Source organism: Numenius arquata, chromosome 7, assembly GCF_964106895.1.
Source record: "Numenius arquata chromosome 7, bNumArq3.hap1.1, whole genome shotgun sequence".
Taxonomy (NCBI): Eukaryota; Metazoa; Chordata; class Aves; order Charadriiformes; family Scolopacidae; genus Numenius; species Numenius arquata.
Window position 1 is genome coordinate 423,247 of NC_133582.1, and position 24,905 is coordinate 448,151.

At 49.6% G+C, this 24,905-nt stretch overlaps 1 protein-coding gene across 1 annotated transcript in view; it reads left to right on the plus strand.

The window, feature by feature from the left end:
- LOC141466354 (regulating synaptic membrane exocytosis protein 1-like) overlaps positions 1 to 17,865 on the plus strand; it is an 80,963-nt gene extending 63,098 nt beyond the window's left edge. The window contains exons 7-11 of the mRNA XM_074150237.1: positions 11,339 to 11,480; positions 13,355 to 13,467; positions 15,777 to 15,878; positions 16,937 to 17,076; positions 17,431 to 17,865. Of these exons, the coding sequence (XP_074006338.1) occupies positions 11,339 to 11,480; positions 13,355 to 13,467; positions 15,777 to 15,878; positions 16,937 to 17,076; positions 17,431 to 17,649 (716 nt within the window). The 3' untranslated portion in view covers positions 17,650 to 17,865. The remainder of the gene's footprint in view (positions 1 to 11,338; positions 11,481 to 13,354; positions 13,468 to 15,776; positions 15,879 to 16,936; positions 17,077 to 17,430) is intronic.
- Positions 17,866 to 24,905: the final 7,040 nt, after the last annotated feature.

Consider the following 24,905-nt stretch of genomic DNA (forward strand, 5'->3'; position numbering starts at 1 on the left):
CAAATATGCCTGCACCGTTGCATTAAAAATTGTAGCTTGAGTAACGTTGTGTTCTAGTTGGCATCGCAGTTTGGAAGTGTTCTCACCAGAAATAACTAGAAGTTTGGGGGGGAGCTGGTTTTTTCCATAGAGGTAAACAGTATTAGCACCGTTCCATTTTCTTTTTCCATCTCATCCTGACTTGTGTTTGAAAGGGCTTTAAAATTTGGTAAACCATGGTTTGCCATCTGCTTAAATGTATTGGCTGTAATTCAGATGCTCTCAGATATTCATTTATAATATATGGCTAATTCTCCCTTGTCCTTATATTTTTCATAGTTTTTTTATCATGTTTGTAACAGACTAATTATATGAAAATCTATTCAAGTGAACAGTTGCAATAAAGAGAATTTGCTTTGCAATGAAAAGTTAGCGTCGCGTACCAAAGGAAGCTCAGAGCAGCCCGTCCTGCATCCCTGCCCTTCCTGCCGGGCGCCTGCTCTCCCTTGGCTCGTCTCCTTTGCGTCTGAGGAAAGCAAAGCCAGGTTTGGAACCCAGAAAGGAGAGCAGAGAGAATGAGAACTGGGCAGCCACACAGACCCGTGAAAATATCATGGATTCATTTTTGGTGGCAAAAGGCAGGATGTTACAGAAACTCCCGCTATCCCACGCCTCTCCCTGCCCTGCCCCGTCACGAAGCAAGGCTGATGCTGTGGCCAGTCTCTGTGCGGGGTCTGTCTGCGGCGCAGCTGAACCCTCACGTCTTCTGGCTGGAGTTTCCTCAGTGTGTATTCGATAGCGGACACGAACCAGCAATATTGGGTGCAAACCTTGGGATTTTGTAGCGGCGTTATGTGCCAGAGCATTCCTTTGGGCGCTTCGGCTGAACGATCTGTCTCTAAACCAAGCCTTCGTGTACAGTTGTCCACTGTCAGTGATATAAACCCACAGGGACCGATTACATCTGACATTCCCGTGGTGTTTATCTCACGCAGACCCGCTGTCCCCGTCCGCAGGTGTTTTACTCACCCGGGGCTGTGACCGGCGTGGCCGGGTGTGAGCACCACGCCACACAGCGCTGTTTGAAACGGAAGCATTCAGCGACTGTCCCACTCACTACGTACCTCTCCGAACTCCTGCTATGGACAAAAAGCTGATTAAAAAGATAAGTTTTGCACCAGGCCCGTCATTAAGCGGATTTGAACTGACCGAAGAAGGAGCCTCTCCCGAGTCTCCAGCCTCTGCCCCGGGCTGGCCCCAGATGTGGGGGGCGGGTCCTCAGGCCATCGCAGCACATCTGGCTTGGGACTTCAGGTAGTCACGTTTAAAACCACATCCAAAAGCAGCGCAAAATAAATTCAAGAGCAAAGTGGCCCTTGGCATAAGTGCTTTGGCTGAAGAAGAGCGCGGCTGCGTTTACTGAAGCTGGAACGTCGGTGGGATCCCTGATGGCGGTGCGAGGTGCAGCCCCGCAGACAAGGCTGCGGAAGCAACACCCAAACTTGTGCTTAGGAATGGAGAAAGTTTAAATGAGAGTTGTTTTAGGGTGCGGTGCTTTGGTGGCTGCCCAGGAAAACTCGTTCTGTGGCGAGTCCGAGGGCAATATCCCAGGAGCAGAGGAGTCGACTCCGCTCGTCCTGCAGGGGTGGAGGGACAGGGCAAGGTTTTGGTCACCCTTTCCGTCACAGACCCAGGAGAGCAGGTCGGACAGTTGTAACCCTGGGAAGGGGGTTTGATCACACAAATAAGAAATATAAGGAATAATTTTTCTCGGGACTAGGAGAAGGAGCATAAAGAAGGAAAGGCCGTGACCGAAGTGGGGGCTTTCTGGAAGCTGATGGCATGAAAGCCTGGTTTTGTTATTTCAACTTTAAGCCTCTGTTGAGTCTCCCGGAGGAAGAGCCTGAGTTGGTGGGACCTTTGGACACTGGACACAAGCGCAGCTCTCTGTGTAACACGCTCAGCGTGGAGCCCTTGCCCCGTGCTGAAGGCAGCTCTCGGGAGGGTGGCGTGCCTTGGCAGGTAGCAGCATCAGCATCTCGGTGCCACCGTGGCATCGTACTTGTCTCCGGGAGATACCTCTTCCAGTTCAATTGCATTTGCCTTTTCCATTTTTTTAAACATATATCACGAGAGACTTGAATACCCTAAAACTACATATTTTTCCAAAAGGCGGTAACCACCCCCTCTGTGGGGCTCAGAACGTCGTCTCTAAACGCGCCGCGGAGCAGGGCACAGGTGACGGCAGCTCTGGCACTGTGTGGGAAATCTGTGCCCGCGCAAGGAGAACAGAGGGACATTCTGCAGAGGTGTGACAGGAGATACACAGCATCCCTCCTGCTGAGCACGTTGAATTTGTGAGTCACCTATATGGTATTTGCAATCATAAATCCTCTTATATGTTTATTAGCTGAAATGCACAATATCATTTGTGGCATTTTTCTCATTAATCATTTTATGATACTTTAAATAATCAGAACTTTGCCATAACTTGAAGATCCACTGGAGAGAAATTTATTGCATGTGTGTTTTCTAATTTTTCCCACTATAATTATTTTTGAAATAGTTTTCTTCTTTTTGTTTGACGAATATTGAGTCATTTCCTTTCTCCTTCCTATCTTTAATCAGCCCGATATCCGAATTCACTGAGTACATTAGGTTGGGTACCTCTTTCTTTGTAAAAGAGAGGGAGAGAAAGCACATCAATCCCTACAATGCTTGAATACTAAGTTAATAAAGGTGTTAAATTAATTAATTCTTAGCCAATTGCAAGACAAAAGCGTATTACATTTTTGGAATAGAGTGTCAGAAAAACTGAGCAATTTGACGTGGAAACAACCACAGGGCAAAGGCTGTTTCCTCAAAACGCAGTTTAAAGCTGAAAGGAGTAATGCAGTGATGAAGTTCTGGTCTCAAAATGCACGCGGGCACTTAGGAGGCAGCGAAACTTTAACTCTGGGGCGCTCAAGTCCCTCTGAGACAGTAACATCATTAAAACTTTTCTGCAATTTAGTATTTAATGCCGATTTGATGCTTTCTCAGCTTTGCAGTCTTTCTGGTGCTTTTGTACCCAAATCCATGCGGAATGAGTCAAAATCCCCAGGACAGAGAACAGCGTTTCTGGGTTTATCTGACCTTCCTCGTCCAGTCCTGAACATCAGCGTGACAAAAAAAAGCACCGGCCGAGCTCGCCAGGAGCCGTTCGCGCCGGTCCCTGCCCGCACACCCCCGGGGCGCGCCGCCGCCGGCTCCCTGGCCCCTCGGCAGCGCTTCCTGCGCCGCCGCCCGCAGCCCGGGGCTCTCTCCGCGGCAAAGGCCCCCAGCGCACCGGGGCTGTAACGGGAGCGAAGCGGCTTGATCGCTCCCGGCCGAGCCGCCCTGCCGGGCGCCGGCGGGGACGGGGGCAGCGGCAGGACCCGGGGGCGGCGGGAGAGATCCGGGCGAAGGTGAGGCGGGGGTAGGTGCTGGCTCCGGCTGCGGACCCTCTCACGGCCCGCGGCGAATTGTGCTTGCGGCAGAGGTAAGCCTGTGCTTTGCGTGGCTGCCTCGGGGGGGGGGGGGGGGTTTACAGCCTTGGCTGCTCCGGGCTGTGGCTGCGGCCCCGCGGGCACCCGGGAGATGCCCGCGGTCCGGGGGATGCTCCCGGGGTCCCAGCCGGGAGATGCTCCCGGGGTCCGGGGGATGTTCCCGGGGTCCCACCCGGGGGATGCTCCCGGGGTCCCAGCCGGGGGGTCAGGGCAGCGCTGAAGGGACGTGTCAGACCCCTGGGGAGCTGCTGCTGGCCGTAAAATAACACTCCACGGGCTTGAAAGTCGCAGTCTGAACAAACCCAGCTACAGAAAAGGTATGGAATATTGAAATCAATTAACAGGGTGCTAATTGTTGTGAGGGAAAGGAGAGGACTCTTTCTGAGGCTGTAACGTGATCCTGATCAGCCTGCTCTGCCGTTAAATTAGGGCTGAGTTATTTATTGCTCAGAAACTTTTCAGCTGTACAAAAAGGTGGGTAACATCTTTTTCCTAGGAGATGCTTTGGCACCAGTGGTTTTGATAGGGCTTCAATTTACAGTTTTTATGGAAATTATTAAAATAATTAGACTGAGTTGCCATTGTGTACATCACGTAGTTCTCAGGAATTTTTTCAGAGACACGTAGCAATCGTAAGTACTATATTAGTGGTCTTATAAATTGTCTTATTGGTGATATCATCTTGTACAACATTTTGTTTTAGTAATCATACTGTCAACTTATGTTTTTAATAATAAATACTGAAGTATTTCTAATTGTGAAGACTCTTATTTAAAAAACAGTCTCAAATTGACTAAAATTGCAATGGCTGCCTATAACCAGAAAAGACTTCATGCAGTTACTTAAACATGTTTAAATTCTTAAAGAGATAAAATGTGGGGTTAGTTTATCTGGAGAATCTCTTCTACTTTCTTCTGCATTGCGATTCTGTTTTCCTCTCCTGTACTAACTGGCAGCTGTGTCCCAGCACCCTCAACGTTGTCTCTGTACCATGTGCCAGTTCCCTTCTAAGGGCTGGCTGGTAATAAACAAGGTTTTAATATAAAGCTCTGTTTCGCTGTAAAAATGTTACTTTTGAAGTGCAAACAGCTCTTCTCAGCTTCTTATTTCATTCCATCTCGCTTTTTCCTCTAGTCAAACAAAGCCCAGTGTATATGAGAAAATGAGTGCTTGAAATTTTATAAACTGTTTATATAGTAAATAATTTGTTGGAAACATGATGTTGTTGTGTTACTCATTGAATTCCGCTGCGATAGGCTTTAGGAGCGGAAGAACGAGGGGTGTGTACGTGTTACAGCTTCATGGGCATATTCGGGCTTTCTACAGCTCTTTGCAGACATGTGAACCAGGTAATTAAGATGCTGTTATTTCTGTATGTTTATAAAGAGCGTTTAGTGCAATCCCAGCAATAAAATCCCGTTTCCATATATCATCACTGATTGCTCAGTCTGGCTGACAGGCAGTGCCTTGTTTCACTTCGTTGCAAGTATGTGGGCAAAAAAAGTAATGTAAAAGTCTGTGGGCAAAAAACACTAGTTGTTTCAGAAGCCGTAACTGAACTTCTTCTGACCATATACCTTTGCTTTCCCTGAAGGTACGTGTGTCCTGGTTAGACACAGGTTTTCTTCCCTGATGTGGGGAAATTTCATGTGTCGGGATAATCACACAAAACCACATGCTTAGTTTTACGGTTTGATTTTATTTTTTTCCAGTAAATATGCCTAAGACCGTCCTTTCTTAAGGCGATAAGATTTGTAAAAGCAGCTGCTCAAAGTTCTGAAGTGGTTGTCAGGTGGCGAGCGATGGCCAGATTTTCAAGGTCTTGTCTCCTTTTGTCTGAGCGCGGACGCTGAGCCGTTCTGGCCGCTTGCTCTCGAAGGCTGCTGGGCCCCGCGGGAGCCAGAGCACCGGGAGGCGCGAAGGCGCTTTCCTGGGACATCTCGGTGCAAACTGTCGGGGGTCGGAGTTTGCGAGTTTACTTTTCAGTGAATAGGAGTCAAAAGCTGAGATTCTGCCGTGCGCTGGTGCAAATGCCATCACAGCATTAATACAAGTGTCAACCGCGGTTCAGGGGAGTCTCCTTTCCATAGCATTCGTGCTTTTGCTTCCGATGTCTCTAAAGAAGTAAGAAAAATACACTGTGTATATTAATGGACTAATTGCATTGTTTTGTATTATCTGAAAATATTTATTGTGAATGATATAGGTTTGCCAGCTGAATGCGTAAGTCTGTAAATATAGTTACGAGATACAGGTTTTTCCAGACTCCTGCAAAAAAATACATCTTGAAAAATTATCCCAGCTGAAAAGGCGAATATTCTTTCTAGAAGTTTTTTTTTTATTTATACCGGTATAAATGTTGTTTGTGGATTTGTTTTAATAACTAGAAATGGGGAAAAAGGTACACAATGTTTGATGTTTTATTTTGGATTTTAAAGCTCAGGATCTAACACCACAGAATATAAACAGCCTTCTCCTTTATTTGCATGTGTTACGTGATAGTTGGAGGAAACATTTAAAAGACCATTACTGCAATATTTCAGATGTCTTTTTATAAACAGCATTATATATTTAGGAGAGTATAGCAGAATACACAGAATGGAAATACAGTGGAGAATTGCAGGATATAAAGTCTAGGAAATATTTGTATTTAAATGTCGTGTTTTGTTCTGTTTATCTTCTGTCTATAGTCACGATGCACTTCCAGTCTTTGGGATCAATCTACTGCTGAGTTTGTCTGAGAGATGTATACATGGGAAAAAACAAATGCTGTTTGAGTTATTTCTTCGTGTTCTTCTCTGGTTTAGGACTATGAGCCAAGGGGCACTGTGTCAGCTCATGTGTAAATACATTTTGTTGTTGTTTAAAAGCGCCACGTGCAGTGCGCGTGGGACGCTGCAGAACGTGCAACCCAGCAGGTCTCCAAGCAGCCGGGTCTGAGACCGTGAGATCAGTGGCCCCTCAGAAAGGACCAGTGGGAAATGTGCCCCTCGGCTGTTCCGTTTGGAGTTCATGAACTGGGGTGACCCCCACTGTCCCACCCTGGTGTCTCGCACAGGTGGTGTGTGGCCACAGTCCTGCCTGGCTTCCCTCAGAGCCTGGAGCTGTGGTCCTTCCAGGCTTCCTTTGGGTACGTGGCCGTGCTTGATACCATGAACAACTTGCCCTTGAGTCATGGGATGACACTGAGTATTAGTGCCCTTGTTATTACCCGGTTCGTTGGTGGATGTAGCAGTGGCCTGTGCTTTGTTCTCTGGAGCGTTCTGCTTTCCGTACCACCTACCCAGGTGCTGCACGTCTGTAAATTTGCTTCTCTTTTGGTGCTAACCAGCGAGTTGTCCTCGGGTATCATTCTGGGCAATGCTGGCTCAGGGCACCGCTCCCTCTAGGCAGTACACAGAAGACCATGTCAGGATTGTCTTCTTCTGCCCCTTAGAGGTCTCCAGCACTGTCCTAGTGACTAACCCACCAAGCTTATGTTCTTGCATATTCTTGTGTGTCTCCTGGCCTTGTCCCATGGCGTGTAACACACACCTTGGCACCACAGGATAAAAGCTTTACTCCAGCAGGCCGGGGCAGTGCCCTCACGTTATTTCACATTTGTGATACTGAAACGAGCAAAATGCAGTAATTTCCTGCAGGCAACACATGGAACCCAGAGGAGAAGCCAAGGCCAGTGGAGATGCCACCTGCAGTCATGCCTTTGCTGAGGGCAGTCATGGATACAGGCCATCGTGGGCCATTTGTCCCAGCATTGTCCTCTCCCAGTTGGATGCCTCGAGTAACATAAAGCGAGCCTGGAGGCGCCTCTAGCAGGCACCTTAACTCTGTAGCCACTGACCCTTTCTCGCTCCTGCAGTTCTGCTGCCAATAGAGCTTTGCTCCCGGCTGCTGTACGGGGGGGTGATTGGGGAGTACAGAAATCAGGGACACATCAATTGCACTGATGTCTTCTGCAAACGTAAGTGCACGCACTGCCAAGAGCTTTTTGCTCTTCGTCATCACTTAGACCAGGGTCTCCATTAATTTACGTTTGCCTGAGAAGACCAAAAGCAGGGACCGGTTTCTTGTCTGACCAAAAAGGCACCGCTGTGAGCTGTATGTGTCGGAGGCAGACTGCCACAGCGCCGTGCCCCCGCTCCCAGGGCTGCTGCTCCCAGGCTGCGGGAGAACTGCGGAACGCTCACGAGCCGCATACCTGCTGTCTCTGCAGGTGCTGCTTTAGGGTCCTTTTGCACCAGTTGTTAACTCTGCAAACACCTTCATCACAGTTGCTCTGCAGTAGTTTTTTCTCCAGCTTGTACCTGTTAAACTATGTGTTTAGAAGCAATTTATGCGCATCAGTCTGCATTTCTGCAGGCAGAAAGCCTTGCACAGTTGACACCGCAGACAGACGCGTACAGACCATTTTGGAGTAAATTTTGCCCCTAAATGGCATTCAGAATAGAGACGGTTTATCTTCAGTCTGCACAATGAATATAGTGTAATTTACACAGTGCAGGCGAATAACTGTAACGTGTTATAAAATGTAGTTGTGCAGATCAAACTAATAACAATCAGGAGCAAGCATTCTCCAACAGACATCCAGACAGGAGTAGAAAATCTTCTCAATATATGATAGCATAGATATTGAACTTAAATGTTTTATGAAGTTGTGCTGTTTGTATAGAGACAGCGTTCCAAAGATGTATGCAGAACTGCTGGATTAAGAGTAATACGAGATGAAAACGGAAGCTTAAAAATTAAAATCCCAAACATGATGAAGAGCAGGAGAGACCCTGGTGGTTCTTCGGCTCCTGTATTTCGTTGTGCCGCCGAGGCAGGGCTGGATGCTGTACCACAGGGTGAGTTCCCATCACCCGGGTGCCTCTGGAAATGACAGCAGTTCCCAGCTCAGCTGTGTCCTCACACCTCCTTGCCTTCGGAATGGGGCTTGCTGAGAACTCCACAGGCGCACGGCAACAGGATAAACTGTTCCCATTACCTTTTGTGCTGTAAGTGGATGAAAGAAAATATGATATGCACAACTGACCAGGGTTCAAACTTCCAAAACCCATGCAATGTGTGTTTCGGTTCTTACTTGTGGGCAAAAGCAATTCCCTTTATGCCATAAAACTCTTCATGTATTTTACCATTCTGGTTTGGGTTACTTTTACATTATATTTTGATTGTACTGCAGAATATTGAGGCTGAGGTTATAAAATGAAATAAGCAGAAGGACTCTGGTTTTCCCGGGCAACACTGAGGATATTACTAGCACTTACAAGAGGAGGCAAAAGAATTTTTTTTAATCTTCAACCAGAAAAAAAAATGTTGCTGAGAAAAAAAAAAAAGAAGTGGAATCCATCACAGCAAGAGAGAGAGCAGTGACTTCTGGAAAGGACAGTCTGGTACTTGCAGCAGAGTGAGACAAGGGCGTGGAGCTGCTTATGGCCACACGCGGGATTCCTCCTTCATGGTCTGTGCATCTAAAACCTGCGGAGCAAGGAAGTGTGTTCAAGCAGCAACGTGGTTGTTACCCATGATAATGTAAAATTGCTCTTTCAAAAAAACCCACTTGCTATTTTCAATCTCTGCTATGGCTCAAAGCTAAAATGTTCATGTCTAATTTTGTCAACGGATATTTTTTACAGTGATTATTTCTATGAATATGATCTTCATTGTGCTTTCCCGACAGCCTGGCTCTAACCCATCCATCGTCCACCCTATGGTCCAGGTGGTCCAGAGCAATATCTCCTTCCCAGTTTGTGATGATCTTGTAGCTGCATTTAGTGTCTCATCGCTCCCGTTTCCTGGGCCATGGATACTCTCAGACAGCCCTGTTCAGCTGCCCACTCTCCCGTATCACCTCCTTCCAGTCGCTCTGCCTGATCTGGATGGCTCCAGAAGAGAAGGCAGGGGGCAACATCATCATCTCACCGGCTTTGGGGGAACAGATGGAAACAGAGGCACTTTCAGACAGGTCCCAGCAAGAGAGAGGCATGAAATAACCTGGGTGGAAAATGTGTAGCTACTGAAAATGTGAGAGTCCTGCTTTGCACAGGGGTCTGCAGGAGGGCTGTGCTGCCCAGGCTGCCTTTCGAGTCACTGTCACTGAGCTGAGGCTCAGCTTGCCTTCCAGTGTTGATATGCAGGACACACCATCTCTTTTTAAAGGTAAAGCTCGGGCCCAAAATGCGGCATCTGTTTTCTACATACAGAGCCTATGACTTTCCAGTGAACCCCTTCCACAGCCACCTGCAGGGTCTGATGGCACCTGCTCCACCCGGTGTGTCTCCTCCGGCCTTCTCTGCCTCACGTGGAGCAGCTTGGATCGGGGCGGTGTCAGCTCAGGGACCAGGATTTGGATGAGCTGCCGTGGCCCAACACACAATTTCCTTTTCACTTTGGCCATGTTTGCTGTCTCTCTGCCAACTCCAGAGGTTACAGTGGTGACCCTGGAGGAAGGGGAGCTGCTCTCTCCCGTGGGATTTCTCCCTCCCTCCAGCAGCTCCAGACACAGAGAGCCAGGACCAGCCGTTCCCCACAACACCTTTAATTGCCCCGAGCCATAGCCAGGATGTACGGGGGCTACCAAAGCTGTAGCTTTCACGTGAAGAGAGATGGGGATCTGTCAGCTTCAGACATCAGTGATGTCCATGGGAAACAGGAAAGTGCAAATTTTTTCGGAGCTATTCAGGTACCACAGCAGTGGAGGTGGAGGAAACATGCACTTTTTGAGATGCTCCCCTGAAAAGGAAGCAGAGACGTTGCAGACAGCGAATGAAGGGGCGCTGAAATGAAGGGGCAAATGCAGGAGAACTGGTTTTGCCTGCACTTATGTGAAACTTTGTCAAATCCGCTGCTTCCTGAGAGAAAGTGATGTTACCCACTGAGTGACAGGCTGAACTAATTGAAAACCAACAGGACACCGAGTTTGAAGTCAACATACTATTATATCGCAGAGACTTTGGTGGAAGTATTTCAATTAAAGGCCTTTGAGTAAGAGAACCGTCTTTTAGAAGCATAATATCTGCCATGTGACAGCAGAATTCGTTGTAGATCGGCCGTTGTGCCTTCTGCTTGGAGCCACCCCTGTGAAGGGTGGGAGCTCTCCTTGCCCAAGGGTAACACGCAACCTTCCAGGTGGAACTCAAATTGCATTTTAAAGAACGTGTGATGGAAGCTTGTCCAAATGGATCAAGTCTTTAAACAATTTCACCGGCTTTACATTGCTCTGGAGTGTTCAGTCGCAAGCTTAGACTCTGTCCGTCATTTTCCACTTGGATTCTCCAAAGAGTTCATTCTACTTAGGAAGTGCTGAGATCACAATTTTTGTAAAGCTCATTGTTTACTTTGGAGAATTTCTGTGGGGAAAGTAAGATTTTGCTGGTTTAAAACACATTATTATGTTTTTGATACTAAGTGTTTTAGCACTGAACATTTTTCTGTTGAATGCATGAAGTGGTTTTTTCTTTCTTTTTTTTTTTCTTTTCCTGTGAGAGTTGTAACTCCTGTGTAGTCACCCAGCCTGGCTGACAGGGTGGCGGAGACACCTTCTCGAGAGTGTGCTCAGCAAACACTGTCACCGTCAGCCCGTCTGCATTTCAACTGCATAAAGGTTATTAATAGGACACCTAATTTCTAACAGTTTGCCCTAACAAGGATCTTCTGGTTGCAGCCCTTTTGCAGAGAAGCCACTGCAAGAAGAGAGATTCCTTCTTCCATCGGAATAGTCCTTTTGTGTTATTGAATAGTAACGCTCAAGGGGGATCACTGTTGGTGGGGGAGTCTCAAGGAAAGGCTTTGCTCTAGGCTGACGTTCTGACTGTGGGTTCTTGCTCTGCTTTCAGAGGCTGGCAGCAAGAAGCTCAAGAGCACGATACAGAGGAGCACAGAGACGGGGATGGCAGCAGAGATGAGAAGTCGAATGGTCCGACAGCCAAGTCGGGAATCCACTGACGGCAGCATAAATAGTTACAGCTCCGAGGGCAAGTAAGTGCATTAAAAATATCAGTAACGTAGGAGAAGTTTCTTGTCTTTGTAAGAAAACTTGGGATGTGAACAGAGGTCCTGGATCTGGCTGAATGGGATGGCTCCAGATATGGATTCTTCCTTTTGAAACGTCTGCAAAACTGAACTGTTTTAGGCACATAACACAAATTTCTTGAAAACTGAAATTGATCGAGGACTCCTTTAGGGCTTCATGTTTTCCCTGTCACCCAGCGAGGCATTTTGTTCATCAAAAGACAACTGAATTCAGAGCGCGTTATTCGAAACAAAACACAGGCGTACTTTTTCTTTGAGTTGTGTTTGGATTAACTCGGAGTTGAACTTCAGATGTCGTGTGTCAATCCCTGCGATACGAAGCTGTGCTCAGTAATACTGTATACAAAGAGAGTTTAGTTTGGAGTCGGTCCAGGCCTCTTGTTGAGAATTGTAAACCCGGCGTGGAGCTGCCCCCCCCCCCGGCTGAAATCAGGCAGAAAACGATGGGGATCGGGGCAGCTGTTTTCATTCACCGCCGAGTGACGCGGTGTGTGGGAACAGAGAGCGGGCAGATCCGACACAACAGCGTGTGTGGATGCTCCGGCCTCCCCACAGTCTCGGTGGGACTCTACCACGTCTGCCGAGGCACAGCGGGCACTAGGGAATTCCTGGAAGATGCCTCCCCGCAAAAGGGGAAACCAGGTGTAGGCAAACCCACCCTGTAGACCTCAGGAAAAAAGAGACTGGAGCACAGAAGCCTGATCTGTGGAAATCAAAGCTTTTCACACTAGGTGTTTCTCTTAGGAAGTGTTGTTATTATTTTCTCCAGTCTAACAGGGAATGCCCTTTGAGGGAGAAGCAGATACAGGGTGGTGGGTGACCTCCTGGGTAAGGTGCTATCTAGACTTGGTTCAAAGTCTGTTCTTCTGTTCCTCATAATTGTGATGAGGAAGTCAAAGCTGAGTCTCCCCACCATGGATCATTCTTTGTTTCTTTTGTGATTGTTTGGGGGCAGGATATCTATTAAAAAGAAAGTGGAGACTCTGGAATACAAGAAAGCAGCTTGGAAAAGCACATACCATAGAATCATAGAATAGATTGGTTTGGAAGGGACCTTTAAAGGCCATTTAGTTCAACCCCCTGCCATGGGCAGGGACATCTTCAACTCGAGCAGGTTGCTCAGAGCCCCGTCCAACCCAACCTGGGATGTTTCCATATACTCTGTGCCGATGTATTACAGTTGTGTTTGTGTCCTGAAGGAGGGGTGGGTACCGACTGTAGATCCAGATGTGGCTACCAGAATATTTTGGCTAGGGAGTGGCATTAGCTTTAGCTCTAATCAACACTAGTACTACCTGCCAGTTTACTGCTTCATTAAACAGCTGCAGCAATCAGATTAATTTACTGTATACATCTGTTTTCCCTGTTTGTTGTAGCTGATGCGGGTGGGGTTTGGATGTATGTATAAATGTATGTAGATGTAGATGTGTATAAATGTATTTATGTAGATATAAAACAGTATCACAAGGTAAATCAAGCTTTCAAGGATGAAGAATGATCGGCTATTAAATTTCATGAGGCTTTTAATGTTTTCTCGTGCAAGGTCACTCATAGTTTATTCACCTGACAGCTCTTCGCAGCTCCTGGAGGACTCCTCAGCAAGAACTGGTTTGTTCTATGGGCTGCTTTGGGTCCATGTGCAGAATTTCACCACTCTTCTTTGGGCTCTGTGGGAGACAGCTCGTTCCTGGCACTGCAGAACATGTGGTTGCACGTCCTGAGCTGCTTGCCTTGTATCAGTGGTACTTTTGAGGTAAATACTGTAGGATGATAGAAATTAGTCGTGTTCTTATGTTTAACCAGCATTTATTTTGCTTCAGCTTAATATTTCCCGGAGTGCGGCTGGGCGCTGACAGTCAGTTCAGTGATTTCCTCGATGGACTTGGACCCGCACAGTTAGTCGGCCGGCAAACGCTAGCAACGCCTGCCATGGGTAAGAATAATGTGTTCTCCTCTGTTAAATGAACAATAAGCCAATTAACTTACACACACTGCCAGGCTACAGCACCAAAAAGACTTGTACAAAGTGGCTTCCTTCGCTGTAAGCAGGAAGGTCCTGCACGCGGTGGCTGGCGTTCCTTGCAGGCTGCCGTCCCAAAGGGGGTGAGAAACGGTGTTTGCCCTGGGCGTGAGGTGTCTGCTAACCTCATCCGCAATGCCAAGATAGGGGTCCGGCTTCGCTTCCCACTCTAAATTATTGTGGCTTCTCCAGCTGTAGCTCACTGCAAAGTTTCAGCTGTTCAGAGTTCGTATTTCCTTGCCGCAGATTATCTTGGACGCGACAGTTTCTGGCCAAACTCTGCACTTGTCCAAGCTTAGTTCATCTGACCCAGAAGGAGAAACCTCTGCCCACATTTGCCGTACTCAATGATCAGCCGGTGTTTGTCGTGGGAGAGACATCCCTTTCCTGCAGCAGGAGCCTGGGGCTCTCTGTGGTCCCCGCGTTCCCCGCCGGCCTGCGTTCCCTGGGCAGCGGGGCACAAGGTGTGCAGCAGCGCAGGGCTCTGCAGGCGCCCGGGGAAAGGTCTGGGGGGGGTTCTGCTTGTACACAAGCCGTTCCTAGACATGCTTTAGGACGCTAAGTGAGGAGTCCTTGATCTGCTAGTCTTTAACCACGCTTTTTCTGCTGGAAATTATAAATGCCCAATGCTTCAGTAGAGCGGTGTTGGGAGAATCAGCTTCAAGAAGGGCTTCTGAGCCGCTTCGGGAAAAAGAGAGAGAAACAGAAAGAGACATTGCAGAAGAGAGTGTTCCTCTGCCAGCTCATGAGCAGAAGGAGACAGAAACTTTCTTGAGAAGGCTTTGAGTACTCCTAAGGCAAGGGCTGCTCTGTAAATCCAAATCACTGCTAATAATGCACCAAACTTGATAAATTCATATTTTTAATTCTTATTGTGAAAGATAAGGTATTTGTGAGATGACTTGCCCGGTAAAAATCTAAGTGGCTCTGTCTGTATGAAGATAAGGGTCTAGATTTCTTCTGGCTCCTTATTTTAATCTTTTTTCTGACTAAATATTTTTCTGCAGATTACTTGAGTAATCTTGTTTTCACTTCTTAGAACTGCTTTATTTACTGAAGGCTCAAGCTCTGGCCTGCAAAGACAGCTCTCAGTCATGCTTTTTAACAATTTTCAGAAGGCCTTCCATGCGGTATCCTTTCACTAGCGATGATTTGAAAATCTTTGTATTACCGCTCCCCCTTCTGGCCCCCTGTTGCATGTTTTATTTTGGCTATGTGATACGGAGACGTGCTTTTAAAAAGGCGTGTTGGAATTTTCCTGCGAGCTATTTTTAGTGCAACACAGAGGTCTGTTTATTCAAGGAAAGTTTGATTGATAAAAAAAAAAAAAATCTTCCCTGCTGCTCTGTCATGCCTCAAGTACAAACACTGCTTTCATAGTGGTTGGACAAGCATGTGAAAATCTCCTGCCCAGTTAATTTCAAAATGCTGCCTTTCTAAATCCCGGCCCCAAATTCCGCAGTTCAGGACTGTCTATGTGTATGGTGTTCGTTTATTTGCACAGGAGTCACGTAGCTGCCTGTATCATACTGTGCATTTTATATTCCAAGTGGCCAGTCAGATTTCTGCTGATTCCGTGATGTATGAAGCCACAAAGATCTAATTCCTGGAGCCCCAGCCCGTGGTTGGCCTCCCTTGTGTTTCACGGATCTAGACGAGAGCAGGGCTCGGTCCGGGGTGGAGCAGGTCCCTTTCTCTGCAGGAAATGTCCTTTGTCAGAGCTCAGGCAGGGAAACAATTTGACTGTTCAGTAGCAAAAGCAGCTTCTTTTTTAAACACGTTGCCATCGTTTTTTTCACACCAAGAATGAGTGTGGAATATTGACAAAAACAGGAAAATTGTCACCCCTGTACTTGTTGGAGACTTTTGCAGAAAAAAAAAAAAGACCTCTTTTGAGCTGCTGGAGGACAGAGCACTGTTCTCTGCCGCTGTGCTGCCGCTGTGGCCTCCTCTGGTATCAACCCTACACCAAGAGAGGGCACCACGCTCCCCAAGTACAATATATCTTTTATATATAGCTATATGTATATTTTATATATAGTATATATATGTTCAGTCCTGTTTGAAGGATGTTGAAATGAAAGGGCTCAGGAGGAGCGGTGACAAGCACACCGATGAAGCAGACTGGGAGCAAACCAGTCTTTCTGTTTCTCACTCTCGTGCCCTCTCTCCCGGGCCGTGCTGCTTCTCTAAAACGTGGGCTGCTTTCTTCTGCCTCTCAGGTGACATCCAGATCGGAATGGTGGATAAGAAGGGCCAGTTAGAAGTAGAAGTCATTAGAGCCCGGGGCCTCACGCAAAAGCCTGGCTCCAAATCTACCCCAGGTAAGGAAAAAAATAGACAATGTATGAACAGAGAACAAGAATGTGATATATGCTGATGGACTGGGGATTGGAAACTTCTTGAGCTCCTCGTTAGCTGCCACTTCATTTGCATTTGTTTGCTTTGCTTCTCGACAAGGCGTGTGTGTGGGTACATCCTTGCTACCGATGTCCACTCCTCACCACCTTGCATCTGCCAGTCGCTCGCCACCAACAGCTGTTCTGGAAGGAACATCTGCAGAAGTATTTCTACTATATCTCAGAAGTGTTTCCTATATCTCAGAGGGGCTTTGTCGAGGCAGGTGAAGTCCTTTGTGGTTGTTCCACCTGGAAACAAGAGGTGAAGAACAGATGGGACTGCTTTGAACAAACAGCCCAACAGCCCCACGTGCCAGGATCTCCTGTACACAGCACTGCTTCCAGCAGGCAGCAGGTTATGCTAGTGCCAGTGCCAATAATTTGTGTAATGAATGAGATCTAAAATTGTATCACTTCGTAAGGACATTTTTTAAAGTTCTAGTTATTTACATAAATCTTTATTAGGACATTCATAATCGCTCCCACAACCAACTGGAGCAGTTGTTTTAGATAACATTTTGCCAAAATGGTACTTTGCAACCTCTTTTGGAGCTTAAGATGAAAGAGCAATTAATGGCTGTGTTATCGCAGTCACTTGGTTTTAACTATTCCTTTCAGTGAAACATCAAAGTCTTTTGTTTTGAAATATGTCTGACCCCAAACATCCATGGAGACTCCAGAGTAGCTGTCAGTGACAGTTAATTCCTGGCAAAGGAAAATGTTTTTAAAATGACAGACATGAAACGCAATTGTTGCTAGTAACATCTTAGATCATTGCATTCAAAGTTCATAAAATTCAAATTGGTTTCTTATGGGCTATGTCATTTATTTCATGTATATAGTTGTCTCCAGATTATAGAGTGAAGATAACGTCTCATGTTCTTTCCACTCAGCCTCCTTTTAAGGCGTTTGTCCTCCAGCTCAGATGTGCAATGTAAAAGCTTTTAAGTCCCAACATAAAATTCCTGATGTTCTGTTTGCAGCTCCGTATGTCAAAGTGTATTTGTTGGAAAATGGAGCGTGTATAGCTAAGAAGAAGACAAGAATTGCGAGGAAGACCCTTGATCCTTTGTACCAACAGACACTGGTTTTTGATGAGAGTCCGCAGGGTAAAGTCCTTCAGGTCAGTTCCTTCTGAATCCCATTTTAGGCTGTCATTTGGAGAAGCGCTTGCATGTTTAGTTAAGTGTAAGCTATCTGCGTACGCCCATTCCAGCTCACTAAGCATTTAATTTTATAAACACCAGCAACTCCATCCCTGTGGCTCTGCGGTTTCAGACCTGCAGAATGCCTGGCTGTATTAACCATTTCTCTTTTGCGGGCTCTCGCTCCTCTCCTGCCGTTAGGTTTTCCCACAAGAGGGAGCAATCCTTCACCCTTCAGAAGAACGTTTTCCTTATGCTACACAAGGGAACGCAGTGGGAGCCAACACCTAAGTGTGGGGACGACGCTGAACCTGTGTCTTGTGTTCTTGCAGGTAATAGTCTGGGGAGACTATGGCCGAATGGATCACAAATGCTTCATGGGAGTTGCCCAGATCCTTCTGGAGGAGCTGGATCTCTCCAGCGTGGTAATAGGCTGGTACAAGTTGTTCCCACCTTCATCACTAGTGGACCCCACCCTGACCCCCCTGACGCGCAGGGCTTCCCAGTCCTCTCTGGAGAGCTCAACCGGGCCCCCCTGCCTCAGGTCGTAGCTGCTGTCGGAGGAGAACGTCACCCAGGAACAGCCGGAACCAGATACACGATCAAAAAACGCTGCTGGAGAGAGACAATCACTTCTCTTTTCGCTTGTAGTAGTTACCCCAAAATATGTCTGAGTTGTTTGGTGAGAGATGGCTTAAATTGACAGAGCAAAGGTCTATCACATACGGCCCGTCTATTCGCAGCTATCACCCATGCTTAGAATGATTAAAAAAAAAAAAAAAAAGAGAGAGACACACCTTTAGATTCGACCCAAGTCCAAGATGAGCCAGACTGGAAGCTCTCGCTCTGTTCACAGTGTTGTGTTCTCACACGTGGCCAGAGCCCTCACGCAGTGGTACCTCCCTGGGGTTCCAGCAGTTTTTCTGTACTTGTCACTTCCACTCGGTTTTTCCCATGTGATTCTGCTAGTTTTGTAGAAGTCCTCGCAGCGCTAACAGAGACCCCTCCTTTCTTTTTCTAATCCAACCAAACAAGGGCTGAAGCATATCTCTGTCAGCATCGCTAAAGTGTTCCGCAGCCACAGGGTGACCCAGCCAGTCCAAACCCTTCCTCCCTTCTGGCTCCCCCAAGTCTCTCCCGGGACCCCAGAACAAGCGACCAATCTAAGTTACATTCTTAAAGAGAAATAATCATCACAGTGCCACTTTTTCTTTGTAAAAAGCAGATATGTTTGCATTATATATAATAACTTTTATGTTTATGATGTTTTGCATGGAAGAATTTTGAAGAATTCTGCAACTACTGCTGGGGACTGGTATAAAGCAACTTTAGTCTTAATTTTGACATTGAATATGTTACTGGTAATGCAGTTTTCCTCCTAGAAACGGGGAGGAAATATTTACGTTTCTGTGTATAAATGTATATTTGACTTCCCAAAACGTTGACCAGGAATGGATTGAGCATATGACACTTTGAGCTGTGCCCGGGCCCCGCTGGCGCGTGTCGCTGCCGACGCACCCCTGCCCCGGACGGAGCACGGATGGAGACGGTCAGTGTTTCACCGGAAACTCCAGGTGAAATATTCTGCACTTACTAATGTTTTTATCAAATTTTAGTTTACATTTCTTTGAGATTGATGCAAGCACAAGGCTTGATTTTTTAACGCAAGATATCTTACTTTTTGGAGAAAAAACTAAAAAAAAGTCAAATTTCAATTTGCTTTTTATTCATTTGAGTTCTTCTTGGCCTTGAAATCCCTTGTGATATTCTGTAAATGTGCGAACAACTGCAGATTCCTGCAGGTGCATTGAGGTGTTTCCCCTCCTTTTCCAGGCCATTCAATTTTGTGATCACACAACTAGAGCAGCATGACTCGGAACTGTTCAAAGCTGCATGCACGTTTTGTAAAAAGAGATGAAAAAGGTTATTTACTACTGTATGTTAGTTCCACATAGGCCAGCTTGTATGTTGCATGTACTTGTACAGTTTGCTCGTAATTACTCTACTGAAGTAACCAAGAAATCTAAGCCATCCATTTTTCTTATAGACATTTTGCGGGTTTTAGCCAGGCCCGGTCTGTGGCTCTGGTGCTAAATGTCTGTAGATGGACTTTATTTTTTACCCTATGGAAAACGTGACGTAGTACGGACCAAATTCCTTCCGACGACTCTTTTGGTGTAGATCCCCGCTGTGGGGCTGTATCAGGCGTAGCAGCTGTGTGCGCACTAGGTTTACCCCATAGACAAACTGCCTGCACCCAGCCCTGCTCCTGCTCACGGGGGGTCCCTCTGCCCGCGCCCCCCGGCGCGGAGCGGCCACTGCCCGACCTGCCGGGCAGGAGGAGCCCCGGCGCTGGTGCACCACCACTAGATCCTCCTCTGTCGTAGTGGCCAAAACCAACTAGTTCCAATTGGGTAGTACCTTTCTATTTCGACCACTTGTCTTAACACTCCCCTGTGCTTTTAACTGAACTCCCGACCCATGTTCTGTAAACATGTTTAATAAAATTTCCTTTTCATGTCCAGTGTGGTAGTTGTGCTCTCTGTATGTTCCGAGGTTCATCTGTGACTCTGCTCGCCGCAGGACCGTGTGACGTGTTACGGAACAGTACGGTGATCAGTGATCTCTATGGTTCTTTTGATGGCTGTAAGTGTATGTTGAAATCTGGGGCTAAAAACCCGAGGCCTGGTGAAAGTCGTGTTTGGTTGCCTTCCTTCTCGCCCAGAACGGAGCCAAATTGTGCTCTCGCTCACCGACGCAGGCAAATTGAAGCCCAACCCCAAATTTATCCAAAGCACAATGTGGTGAGATCACATCAGCTCGGGGGGCTGGGCGGGCTCGCAGGGGGCCAGCGGGCGGTGGGTGTCAGAGCCCGGCACCACGAGGGGGGAACAACTCCCCAGCCGGTGCACTCTGCAACCCCAGAAATGTGCCCTTGGGCTGTAACGCCCTTTCGGACGATGCTTTATAGACGTTCACCTGAGAGCAGAATTTGGCACTAAATTCTACTAGAGAAGCAAATATTCTGTACTTTGTTTGATTTTTAGTTTTCCATGTCCCACAGATAACCTGATCACAGTTTAACAGTAACATAAAGATGATATTGCCTCACTTTGAACACTTTTGTTTATTACTTTATTTATCTGAATACATGGTTAAACTACTGAAAAAATGAATAATTAAACATGGTAAATCTCTGAACAAAAGGCATGTTATATTTCTGCTTCTGTGTGGCGGGAGTGATCTGATCAAATACAGAAGTCATCACACTTGCAAAAAGCCCTCAGTCTCGTAAATCTCATGGCTTCAAGCATCATGTCCAATATTAGGAGACCTTCTCCTTTCTGATCCTGAGTAATAAATAAAGTCCAGCGTTTCTGATCTACCCCTAGAGCACAGAAAATGTGGCAGCAAAAGAACAGGCTGAGCTGTATCGTTTGTGGTGTTCCTGATGAGCGGGGATCACATACGCAAGGATTTCAGGAAGGAAGCAGTAGCCCCTGCTAGGACAGATAGGTCGTCTCCTTTCCCAGGGACTGGTTCCTGTCTTTAAAACCCTTTGCTGAGTGTTGGGATCATAACACACAGACCCAGGAGAAAACCTGGGGTATAACTGCTTGGCTCCTGTGTTTTTGACTGAAAGCCCCCAAAAGAAGAAGAGCGGACACCTCCTCAAAGCCTCGCAGCCAGCAGTGGATGATCTCCCTGAAGGGCTGAGGGACTTGGCCCCGCGACTCCAGCGTTGGGAACAGAGCGTCTGGTGGCAGCAGGGCTCGTCAAGAAGACGTGATGCACTGTTGGGACTTAACCAGGAGAGGAAAAGTAAGTTGATGGCACAAATAATCTTCGAGTTGCTCTTTTCCCAGTCTCGAAAGGCACATAAAGGCTGTAACTGCTGGGAATAGGGAGTATCAAGGAGCTTCTCACAGGCAGCTCCAGAGCAGCTCATTGACCTCTTTTGCTTTTTACCTGGTAGGAAAAAGGCCCCAAGATCCGGGAGACAGCTGAAGTACGGTGTCTGCTCTCCTGCAACGTGTAGGAAATGCAGATTCCCCCCTCACCCCTCCCGTGGTCATTGCTCCCGCACACTGGGAAGCCCAGTTTGGTGCAGTGTGGTGCCGGGGCGCAGCTCTCAGTGTCTCTGCTCCGGCGCTGCCGGCAGCTCACTTGATTCCCAAGCCTGTTGGCGGAAAAGACCAGCATTCCTTAACCATTCACGTTAAAACACAAAAATACCCCAGCCCTCAGGCCTTTTTTGTGAAAACACAGAGGGAACAAACCCATCCATTTTCTTTTGTTGGAGAGCTTGAGACAGAATGAAATTACAGAGGCACCAGAAGTCACTGCTGCGCTACCTACACAATCCTTCAGCTCCGGGATACAGGCGGAATGCTTTGGTGGGTGTCTGTTTTGCCACTCACATAGTTCCTACAACAGATCCCAAGACGTGAAGGAGAAGGCGGCACGTGGCCATGGCAGTGAGCCGCTCTCCAGGGCTCAACCTTCTCCCTTTGTTCAGCAGGTGGGTGTCTCCCCCAGCACAACCTCGGCCTCGTTCTCCCACCGCTCGTCTGACCCATCCCAGCCCAGAGCTGGAGCTGTTGTCTCCAGAGAGAACCTGCTGGATTCGGTAACATTTACATTTCTGCAGCGAGGGAGCGACTGGGGGAAAGCAGGGGAGGGCTCTGGAACACCTCACCTCTCTGGGGCTGGTTTGAGAACTCTTCCCCCCCGGCACTTGTGTACCTCATACACGCCGTGCATTTTTTACGCCTCGGGATTCGCTTCGTCTGTGCTGAAGAAGTGGGAATTTCACCAGCGATTTCAACGAGAGTGAACTCAAGGTACTTTTGTGACAACAAGTGGCTCATGCAGACAGCGCGGGGGGGCTCCTCGGCTGCCAACGGCCCCCAGACACGGCAGGAGGCGGTTGGCAATCCCCGCCGGGCGAAGCACGGACCCCGAGTCTCCCTGCGGGGCGGCGCTGATCCCCCGGCCGCGGCGGGGTGACGGGCCGGCGGGGGCACGGCCAGCCCAGGCGCGGGTCCCTGACAAGGATGTTGCCCGGCCCGTAGACGAGCCTCATTTTTCATTTTTGTAACTCATACGCCCTAACAAATAACAGCAAAGGCTGGGATTGCCCGGAAAGCCACCCGGGCTGGGGCACGGGGGTGTCCCCGGCCCGGCCGGAGGGTGCCGGGGGCAGCCCGGAGGAAGAGCCGCTGCCGCGGGCCATGGCCGGGCGGCCACCCCTGCCAGCACCGGCCGGTATTTACAGAACCCCCCAGGGCCCGGGCGTTGGTGCAAAGCACCGCACCGCCCGCAGGCCCGCGGCGGAGCCGGGTAAAAGCCCTTCAAGGCCGCTACTCGGCTGAGGGAGCCGCCGCCGCCCGGGCCGACCGTGCTTCACGGGGCCGCCGGCTCCGCACGGGGCCGCCCGTTCTGCCGCCGGTTCTGCCGCTGCCGCCGGCGGAGGGCGCCTGCTCCCCGCGGGCAGCCCCGCACGGGCGGCGGGCGGAGGCGGCCCCTCGCCCCTCAGCGCTTCCCGCCGCCCTGCTCCTCCCGGCCCCGGGGCCGAGCGCCTTCCCGCCGCCGGGCCCGGCCTCCCGTGCAGCGCGGAGCAGCGGCCGCTCCCCGAGGCGCCGCCGGGTGAGACCGGCGGAGCGGCCGCGGCGCTTTCCCCGGCGGGGGCGGTCGCGGCGGGCGGCGCTTGTCCGCTCGGTTTCACAGAAAAGCTCCCCAAACAGGCGGAACGCGGACGTTTTGAAGGAGAATTGATAAAGCATAAAGAGAAATAACGCTTATGTTTAACAGCCCGCCCTTTCCCCTGCCTCAGCAGCGGTTCCGAGCCCTCTAAGGCGGCGCGGGGCCGCTCCGGAGCGCCGGGGCCGCACGTTCGTCCCGTTGGGGCGCTCCTGGCGGTGGCGGCTCTGGCAGCGGTGCCGGGTACCGGCCGGGCGACAGCCTCATTTTGTGTCCCGGGAGCGCTTTAGCCCTTGGACCGAGCTGTGCCCTCTCTGCGCTGCTGTGGCTGTCTTATGGAGCTGGCAGTCAGATGGGTCAGGAGAATTCCTTGCAGCCAGCGAAGGCTGGTGCTGGGGGATCACCAAACTTTGATGATAACCTGTTTGGGGAGGAAAAAAAGAAGGAATTGCTGCTGGTGGGCGGAGGGGGTTGGTGTCGCAGGTGCCGCACACCCAGCGCTGTCTGGCAGAGGTCAGTCGGTGGGGGCAGGACGAGAAAGGTGCTGCTCAGCCACAGCGGATGAAAGAGCAGGCTGGGTTTGGGGGAGCAGGGTCTAATTTGATACCTGAGCCATAAAAAAACAAAAAACCTTTCAACACCACGAAGGAACCGAAGCAGGGAACTGCACGGGACTGTTTTGCGTGGCCCCATATCGCTCCTGCGGCGTTTAAATTGCCAAGCGAGCGGACTAGTGTTCGTGCCTGCAGCTCAGCAGCATCCCCTGACAGCAGATCTGGGGTCTGTGTGCGGGCTGGCCCGGCACGGGGAGCCTCACAGCCGGCTAGGGGCTGGGGGTGAGCGGGGCCGAGCCCCGCGGCCGCCACTGGAACTCCCTGCCCGGCTCTCGGGGGGCTGGCAGCACTCGGCCACGGTTTGGGAGAGCAGACGGGGAGCACAGCCACAGCAGCTCCGGGGGTCAGGGGACAACAGGCTCAGCTGCCTCCTGCGAGTGATGGCCGCACTTCAGCAACGGGGTTCTGCCCGGTGGCAACCAGGGAGGTGCTCACTTGGTGTGAAGGGCTTCAGAAGATCGCTAGCATGAAAGTCTGCAGCTGTACAAACTACCATTTCTCACGTTAGCTGGCGTGGCAGGGCAGCGGCACGTGGTGGCAGCCCAAAACCTCCCACGTTCAGCCCTGCCTTGGCATCCCCTGAGGCTCCCCTCTCCCCGCCAGGCACAGGGGCTCAGCAGAAGCTGTCCCTGCCATCTTCCCCAGGTTCCCGGGGGAGAGGCTGTTCCAGGGGACGTGACTAGCGTAGCCTTATCACAGAATCACGGAATCACATGGGATTGGAAGGGACCTCTGGAGATCATCTAGTCCAACCCCCCCGCCCCCCCCGTTATGTCCTTACGCGTGGCAGTGCTCGGGTGCCAGAACGCTTCTCAGGCTGGTGGTTGGCGTGGCTCGCAGCAGCCTTTAGCCTGCTGTAACACGCTCTGCAGCGGGGAGAGCTGCCGGCAGCCCTGCCTCCCTTTGAGCTCTGCTCCAGCCCGAGGCGGGCCGGCTGCCCGCCACGAACCAGCCCCACGGCGGGCAGCGAGAGGGCCATGGCCTCCTGGCGAGGGGCTGGCGAGGGGCTGCCCTCACCGGCCGTGCCAGCAGGTCTAAGCAGGGCTCGCGCCCAGAAGCTGACAGGGGACCAAGCCCTTCAGATGCGCATTCCTGAGCCCGCTCCTGCCCTGTGGGGCGTTCCATGGCTGCCGCTCCCAGCCTTCCCCTCACCTTAATTACCTTTTCCTAGGGCCCGGCTCTGTGTGTGTGTGCTAGTGCCAGCAAGGGCTGCCAGGGCAGCTTTGCAGCCCAGTCTCTTCCAATATGATCCTGGCTTCAGGCTGCAGCTTTTTTCCAGTGCCTAAGTGCAACGCGTGTGGATATTAGGCGAGGGCAAGAATTCGCTTGTTCCTTGCGCACAGAGCAGGGCGATGCCTGGCCGGAGCTGCCATAACCCCACCGCACCCCCGAACCAGCTGTGCCCCCCGAGCAAACCCAGAGTCCCCCTGCCCCTTCCCTCCCTGCGGCTCCTGCCCAGGGCTCCTCTAGGCACCGTCCCACGGCGGGGA